General features: G+C 50.5%; 1 protein-coding gene across 1 annotated transcript in view; it reads left to right on the forward strand.

Annotated features, from left to right (window-relative positions):
- The first annotated feature begins 2,892 nt into the window (after positions 1-2,892).
- SGPL1 (sphingosine-1-phosphate lyase 1) overlaps positions 2,893-9,220 on the forward strand; it is a 22,692-nt gene continuing 16,364 nt past the window's right edge. The window contains exons 1-3 of the mRNA XM_068125328.2: positions 2,893-3,267; positions 3,422-3,581; positions 5,538-5,605. Coding sequence (XP_067981429.2) covers positions 3,247-3,267; positions 3,422-3,581; positions 5,538-5,605 — 249 coding nt within the window. The 5' untranslated portion in view covers positions 2,893-3,246. The remainder of the gene's footprint in view (positions 3,268-3,421; positions 3,582-5,537; positions 5,606-9,220) is intronic.

Genomic DNA, 9,220 nt, shown 5'->3' on the forward strand with positions numbered 1-9,220 from the left:
GATGGAAAGCGTCTTCTTGTATATGATGATGATTGTGTGAGTCGTCCCTTTCGACAGATCTCTTCCCTCCGTTGACGTGCTCACCAAGCATTGTGCATTGAGCGATGGATGTATAGTCCAATGCGGGACCCACAGCGTCTACCGCAAACATCGCTGGTATGGACTGGTCCTTGCGGAGATGGATGTTTGTAGGTTTACCTTTCTCCCCTCCGCCGTCTCTCGATAGCAAGTGTCCCACATTCAGAGTGGTCCAGGCCTTTGCGGCAAATGTTACGCCAAGCTGACCTGTTTGTGGCCTGATGTTCCCAGGTGACTACTGGAATGGCACAACACTTGAGTGTAGACTTAAGGACGTCTTTAACGCTTTCTTTGTCCAACACATGATCCATTTACCAAATTTGAGTTGTTCCATCGAAAAGCGCTCTTGGTCTTCCATGCGTGTGAGGTGTCCTGACCAGCGAAGCTGGGCTTGCAGCATGAAATACTCAATTCCTTGGATACGACAGCGGTCTGGGACTGAAGTCTTGGGTTAGGAAGTTATGCCAAGCTGACCTGTTTGTGGCCTGGTGTTCCCAGGTGACTACTGGAATGGCACAAGACTTGAGTGTAGACTTAAGGACGTCTTTAACGCTTTCTTTGTCCATCACATGATCCATTTACCAAATTTGAGTTGTTCCATCGAAAAGCGCTCTTGGTCTTCCATGCGTGTGAGGTGTCCTGACCAGCGAAGCTGGGCTTGCAGCAGGAAATACTCAATTCCTTGGATACGACAGCGGTCTGGGACTGAAGTCTTGGGTTAGGAAGTTACGCCAAGCTGACCTGTTTGTGCCCTGGTGTTCCCAGGTGACTACTGGAATGGCACAATACTTGAGTGTAGACTTAAGGACGTCTTTAACGCTTTATTTGTCCATCACATGATCCGTTTACCAAATTTGAGTTGTCCATCGAAAAGCGCTCTTGGGATTCTCTGGTCTTCCATGCTTGTGAGGTGTCCTGACCAGCGAAGCTGGGCTTGCAGCAGGAAATACTCAATTCCTTGGATACGACAGCGGTATAGGACTGAAGTCTTATGTATTGTGTCCCACCAGGTAATACCAAGAATCTTACATCACATATGGAATTGATCAAGGCGTTTCATATGGCGACGAAAGGGTGTCCAAGATTCGCATCTGTGCAGGAGTGTCGATAAGACAACGACACGATAGACACTGATCTTGGTGTCCAGGTGAATGCCACATTCATGCCAAAGGTGATGTGTCAATCTTTCAAAGGACACCAATGCTTTTCCGAGTCTTGATGTTACTTCATCAATCATTGCATTTTGAGTAGCAGAACTTATCTACAACCTTGAGTGGTTTCATCGATGGTAATGAATGGGACGGTATACGCACCTTCTGGTCTCGGCCGAAGCATAGCCTCGGTCTTCTTGAGGCTAATCGTAAGGCCATAGCAAAGGAGCAGATTGCACAAAGGAGTTGACAATAAATTGAATATCTTCGATATTATGACTGAAGAGTGCGCAGTCGTCGGTGAAAAGTTGATCATGGAGCAACATTTCTGTGATTCTGGTCTTGGCCTTCAGAAGCTGCAAATTAAAGGCACTACCGTCGGTGTCGGTGTGAAACTGGATCATCACTCCCCAGGTGCAATTTTCGAAGGCACCATGAAGCATGGAGGAAAACACACTGCTAAATAATAGAGGAACTAGGAGACAGCCTTGCGTTGCGCCATTGGTAACAGGAAATGACTCAGAGGTGCATGCACTGTTCCTCACATGAGCAAACACGCCATCGTGGAAGGATCTGAGGATGTTGATCAACTTGGAGGGACAGCCGACTTTGTACAGTAGCTCCACAGGCCTCTTCGACTAACCAGATCAAACGCTTTCGTAAGGTCGACGAAGACCATGTATAGATCACGATGATGTTCTCTGGTCTTTTCCTGAAGTTGACGAGCGGAGAACATCATATTGGTCGTGCCACGTCCAGCACGAAAAGCGCATTTGGCTTTCATGGGTCATGCTGTTGACAATTGTTGGTGACATGTGATCAAGAATGATGCGGGCAAGTATTTTCCCAGAAATAGATAGAAGAGGTACTGGTCCATCCTACCCCATCAATCCCCACCTGTCTCTTCCACTCTTACCCCAAACCATGTAATCCAAACCTGCCAACTACGGTTCACCCTCTCCTGCATTCCACTGCCCACGATCTATATCTTCATCTCTGGATGTAAACAATGCCTTGGACTCATTTCCCAACAAACGACTCTCTCTGTCCTTCATCAGTTCATACCTTCACATCAGCCAAGCCAGGTGTTGGAGGCACGGTTAAGGTGGCTGCCTTAAGATCTTAGAGTCTGGAGTTTGGACTCCAACCACATTCCCACCTCATTCCAAAGATCCTTCCATCACCTTTCTCCCATTTTTTATGTTCTCAACCCTTGAAATCAAATATTTAGATTATATCGATTTTACAATCGAATTTGTTCTTCCAAGCACAGAAAACAAATCGGGGGTCGTGGACTCGTGGAGGAGACACATGACCCTTTTATTGGGACAGTCTTGGATTTGGTTCTCAACACCACACGGGAATATATTGAGTTCCAAAAGATAAGCAAGAAAAACCTTCACGTAGGTAACAGGTATATGAGTATATGACGCATAACAAACCACTTTCAGCCACATTGTGAAGCATCAGTTGATAAAGAAAGGACGAGTCCAAGGTGTGCGCAGCACAAAGCACAAGGAGACCCGCGGGCAACGTCCCCACAGGGAGCACGAACACGGACAGGAAAATCAAAACAATCCACGCGAATCAATCTCAGTTTGTACATCACGTGACACGGAAACGTAATGACGTCACAGCGTCACTGTACGAGCCGCGTCATACTCGGGGTTACTGTCCTCGGGTGACGTCGAACATTAGGGGTGTGACGGACCGGTGGCAGCACAAACGGCACGACAAGTATTCTTAAAAACAAACATTTTCGTTCAAAGGAGAGATATGTAACGATTGCATGAGAGAAGGATAACAGGGAAGGAATAACTTTCACAAAGGAAGAAACTCTCCTGATATGATCTTATCAACAATCAACATCTGACTGGATCTGAAACGCTTCGGTGCAGAGCAGATTGGGTGCGAGGGCGGGCAGGGGACGCGACATAGCGAGAACACACCACAAGGTGTGCGATAAGTGAAGTGAAGCGACACAGGGATCCATTGTTATTCATTTAAACAAAGCTTCATGGAACACGTTCCGGAATGGGTGAGTCGTTCATTTCCGAGTTGTTTTTCCTTGTTTTTCCGACCGACCGCGATCATAATGACCTCTCGACCCTCACGGATCTACCTACACCCAAGACGAGGGTTGAACCTCTCGTTTTCCAAAGAACTACCAAGTAATCCTGTGTGGATCGCAGGTGTGTGTGGTCGCCGAACATGCCTGGGATGCGGTTGAAGACGCTCTGCAGGATGTGGATAAGTATTTGGACTTGTTCCCGCCGTGGTTGGTGGTGCTCGGATCGGTTGTAATGACACTTGCAGCTTGTTGGCTCCACGGATTCCTCTGGCAGTCTGAGTGTAAGTCTTTGCTCACAACCACTTAACGGCTCAACTCCCCACTACCACCCGTGACCCCTCAACTCCCCACCACCACCCGTGGCCCCTCAACCCCCCACCACCACCCGTGACCCCTCAACGCCCCACCACCACCCGTGACCCCTCAACCCCCACCACCACCCGTGACCCCTCAACCCCCACCACCACCCGTGACTCCTCAACCCCCACCACCACCCGTGACCCCTCAACCCCCACCACCACCCGTGACCCCTCAACCCCCACCACCACTTGTGACCCCTCAACCCCCCACTACCACCCGTGACCCCTCAACCCCTCAACTCCCCACTACCACCTGTGACCCCTCAACCCCCACCACCACCTGTGGCCCCTCAACCCCCCACCACCACCCGTGACCCCTCAACGCCCCACCACCACCTGTGACCCCTCAACCCCCCACTACCACCCGTGACCCCTCAACCCCCCACTACCACCCGTGACCCCTCAACTCCTCAATTCCCCACTACCACCTGTGACCCCTCAACCCCCACCACCACCTGTGGCCCCTCAACCCCCCACCACCACCCGTGACCCCTCAACGCCCCACCACCACCCGTGACCCCTCAACCCCCACCACCACTTGTGACCCCTCAACCCCCCACTACCACCCGTGACCCCTCAACCCCTCAACTCCCCACTACCACCTGTGACCCCTCAACCCCCACCACCACCTGTGGCCCCTCAACCCCCCACCACCACCCGTGACCCCTCAACGCCCCACCACCACCCGTGACCCCTCAACCCCTCAACTCCCCACTACCACCCGTGACCCCTCAACTCCCCACCACCACCCGTGGCCCCTCAACCCCCCACCACCACCCGTGACCCCTCAACGCCCCACCACCACCCGTGACCCCTCAACCCCCACCACCACCCGTGACCCCTCAACCCCCACCACCACCCGTGACCCCTCAACCCCCACCACCACCCGTGACCCCTCAACCCCCCACAACCACCCGTGACCCCTCAACCCCCCACCGCCACCCATGACCCCTCAACTCCCCACCACCACCCGTGACCCCTCAACCCCCCACCACCACCCGTTACCCCTCAACCCCTCAACTCCCCACTACCACCTGTGACCCCTCAACCCCCACCACCACCCGTGACCCCTCAACCCCCACCACCACCCGTGACCCCTCAACCCCCACCACCACCCGTGACCCCTCAACCCCCCACTACCACCCGTGACTCCTCAACCCCCCACCGCCACCCATGACCCCTCAACTCCCCACCACCACCCGTGACCCCTCAACACCCCACCAGCACCCATGACCCCTCAACTCCCCACCACCACCCGTGATCCTCAAACTCCCACCACCACCCGTGACCCCTCAACACCCCACCAGCACCCACGACCCCTCAACACCCCACCAGCACCCACGGCCCCTCAACTTCCCACCGCCACCCATGACCCCGCATCCCCCACCGCCACCACCACTCGTGCCCCTCAAGCTCTACCCCCACCATCACCCACACCCCTCAGCCCACCAACCACACACCCACTCAGATCACCACTTCCGTTAAAAGATCAGACTTCCCTATAATCACCACCCAGCCATCTCTTCACATCCAACTTTTCTGCTCCCAGCCCTCCTTGCCTCCATGGAGGGTCGTTTTCCATGCTCGTGTCATCATCTCCACAGTGGCTCCCTCACCTGTTCACCTCATTTTTTCTATGACATCCCCTCTCCTTCTCACGTCATCTTTTCCACAGTGAATCTTCTCACCACCCTATCTCACCCCCTCCACATCAGCTTCCTCACCTGCTCACCCCTGCACCTCCCTTTCTTGGCTCTTTATCTTCTCTACATCACTTGACACAATCCTTGCTTCACCATCACCATTCATTTTTATTGAATTGCGATCTACACAGAATATTGTTTTCCTCATTTCTCCTTTCCTTGTCTGTGACCACAGCTCTACTCAGTCGCTGTAAAAATACATTTTTCCGCCTCATCCGAAGAATTCCATACGTGGGAGCCACGGTTAGTGAATCAGACCGATACCGTCACAGGAACACCTCGTGCTCTTCCAGCACGCCGAAATCTGTTATCGTCAGTATGGCAATTATACTGGGACCCAAATGTATGAGAATTACATCAATTAAAACTTGTTTGTGTGTCCTGGTGCGTTTTCCAACACTAGTTTTCATTATTGTCATGGGATTGTCATGTTCAGCACTTACCGAGGCACTAATCATGTGGAACACCAATCAAAAAACATCAAAGGGAGGCGCAAAGCGCCCCTCCCTTTATATAAGGGATCGTTTCTCTGTGTGCAGCTTTAACATACAACAACAACAACATGCATTTTAAGGCCATGTTCCCTGCTAGAGCGGGGGTTAGCCTTGCGGTCCCCATGACAATCTTCTCCATTTTGCCCTATTTTCTGCATCTCTCCTTGTTAACCCCCTTGCCCGCATTTCTTCTTCCACCATCTTTAGCCAAGTCTTTCTCGGTCTTCCCCGCCCTCTACTTCCTTCTACATTAACTTCCATCACTCTTCTCAACCAGTCATTTTCATCCTTCCTCAATACATGACCAAACCATCTCAACCTGTTCCTCTTCACAGCATCAATCACAGGCAATATTCCCATCATCTTTCGCAATTCATCATTTGTCTTCCTCTCTCTCAACGATACTCCGCACATCCATCGAACCATTCACATTTCCACCCTTTCCAGCCTTCGTTGCTGCTCTACGTTCATTACCCATGTCTCGCTCCCATAAATCATAACACTTCTCACACATGCAGCATACACCTTTCCCTTCAGCTTCAGCGACACTCTCCTCCTCATCAGCACGCCACTCAGTTCCCGAAACTTCTTCCATGCACATCTCACTCGAGCAACCGTTGCCGAGTCTGATCCACCTTCTCCATTCAGCATGTCTCCGAGGTAGCAAAATGTTTTCACACCTTCCAGCTTCACGCCGTCTCCAAGATCCAACTCAACATTTCCTCCATCTGCAGCTCCCTCTGTGCACACCTTACATTTGAATGTAGCTGCCACACTGGTTAATGACCCTCTCAGACCACTACATTTTTGATGAACCCACTCAGCACACATTGTACATTGAATGGAGTTCACTCCGACACCCTTCCTGCACACAGCACACGGCCACTTCCCAGTTCTTTCCACCTCACCACATGCTTTACCACTTGCCATCACCTTTGTCTTTCCGATATTCACCTTCAGACCTTTTGTCTCCATACATTCCTTCCACTTGTTCATCTTTTCCTTCAGTCCATCCATACTTTCCGCAATCAACACCAGATCATCTGCATACAACAACTCCCACGGTAAACCCTCCTTTACGGTCTGAGCCAGCACCTCCATCACAGCTACAAATAGTAGTGGACTTAGTACCGACCCCTGATGCACTCCCACCTTCACCTCAAACTCACCACTGTTCCCGTCCTTCGTCCTTACAGCTGTGCGTGCTCTTTTGTACATTGCCATCACTACTCTGATCAACCATTCCTCCACTCCTAACTTCCTCAATGCCCATGTCAATACTTTGCGTGGAACCCTATCGAATGCTTTCTCCAGATCAACAAACCCAAAAAACAACTTCTTCCTCTTATCCATGTACTTCTCCTGCAACTGCCTCACAATGAAAAGCGCATCTGTCGTTCCTCTTCCTGGCATAAATCCAAACTGCATTTCGTCGATCTTCACTTTCTTCCTTATCCTCCTCTCCAACACCCTTTCCAATACCTTCATTCCATGCTCCAATAACTTTATCGCTCGGTACGAGCCACACTCCAGAGGGTCACCTTTCCCCTTGTATAGAGGGACGAGGGTACTCAGTTCCCAATCCACTGGAATGCGGCCTTCTTTCACCACCAGATTACAGATCTCTGTCATTCTCTTCACACCCCAACTTCCTGCTGCCTTCAACATATCTCCCACAACTCCCGTCGGCCCTCCCGCTTTTCCACTCTTCATTGCTTTTATCGCTTCCTCAACTTCCTTCTCAGTTATCTTCTCTGCCGGTCCTAAAACTGGGTTACTCTCTATGTTGCCATCCCATTCATTCTCTGTATTCAACAGCATTTCCATATATCTTTTCCATCTTCCTTTAATTCCATCTGGGTCGACAACGATTTGTCCCACTTCATCCTTCAAGCAACTCACCCCCATCACATCACACCTCTCTTTCGCTATCTGCTTTGCAATCCTGAATACTGCTTTCTGACCCTCTTCCGAATCCAAGCGTTCTCCGAACATTTTCCTACATGCCTCCTGCGCCTTTGCTACCTCTTTCTTTGCAGCCTTCCTGGCTGCCTTATAACTTTCATGCTCTGCTGTTTCTGCTCCCGTACCCTTCGCCTTCTGCCACTCTTTGAACTTCTTCCTCTTCTCGTCAATCCTCTTTCCAACCTCAACATCCCACCACCATGTTTCCGAGTGCCTCGGTGGTCCTTTTGTCCATCCACATACCTCACCAACGGCTCCCAACAGACTAGCTTTCATTGACATCCAACCACTTTCAAGCTCAACCACATTATCCTCTACCCTACTCAGCCTCTCTTTTAATGCCTCCCTTACTGTCACCTCTTTCAACCTCCACACCTTCATTCTCGGTTGGTACTTCACCCGCCGAGCTCTCCTCGCACCTTTCACCCTTATGTCGCAGACAACCAAGTGGTGCTGTGAAACAGCCTCCTCCCCCGGGATCACCTTTGTGTCCCGGAGGTGCCCCCTATCTCGCCGACGCACCATCAGGTAGTCAACGGTTGTCGTCGACCCACCTGACGTGTATGTAACAAGCTTATTGTCCTCTTTCTGGAACTGAGTATTACAAATCAACAAATCAGCTCCATCAGCAAACTCCAAAATCCTTACACCTTCTCCATTTCTCACACCATATCCGTAACCCCCATGAACTCCCTCAAAACCATCCATACTCCTTCCCACATGTCCATTCAGGTCTCCTCCCACCACAACAACTTCCTCATCTTTCACGTTTTCCATCAAGCTTTCCATCTTTCAAGCTTTAACATGGGGACTGAAAATACGTTTCTCGGCTTCTACTGGACGAAATCGGCTGCACGTTTCAGAAGTAAATGCTTTTTATGTTGAGGTAATATGTTCCAAATTTCAGGAACGTCTGTTTCCACATTCTTGAGTTATATTTAGAAAACCCTCGAAATCAGTTGGTGTCTGTCCATACGTCCGTCCGCCCAAAATGTGTTGGGGCTCATATCTCAAGGGTTATACATTGAAATTAGCTGAAACTTGGAATACTAGGGCATGCCCGTACTATATCTATATCTAAAATTATATCCCCCCCTCTATTTACATGAAATGGTTTGGTCCATGAAATGTTTTGGTCCATTCGCAACGCCAAAGCGAACGGCGAACGCTTTACATGAAATGGTTTGGTGCATGAAATGTTTTGGTCCATTCGCAACGCCAAAGCGAACGGCGAACGGCTTGCGAGTACAGTGACAATCCCCCCGGGGTTTTTATTAGTTTTAAAACATAGTTTAACGCCAACATAGCGCCAACATAGTTTGCAAACGTGAAATAAATGAATACGCTCTCAAATGTGCCATCCGAGGCAGAGTGTGTCCGCCACGTTCGGCACACGCGA

Source organism: Myxine glutinosa, chromosome 8 (assembly GCF_964187855.1).
Source record: "Myxine glutinosa chromosome 8, kmMyxGlut1.1, whole genome shotgun sequence".
In the NCBI taxonomy this organism is placed as follows: domain Eukaryota; kingdom Metazoa; phylum Chordata; class Myxini; order Myxiniformes; family Myxinidae; genus Myxine; species Myxine glutinosa.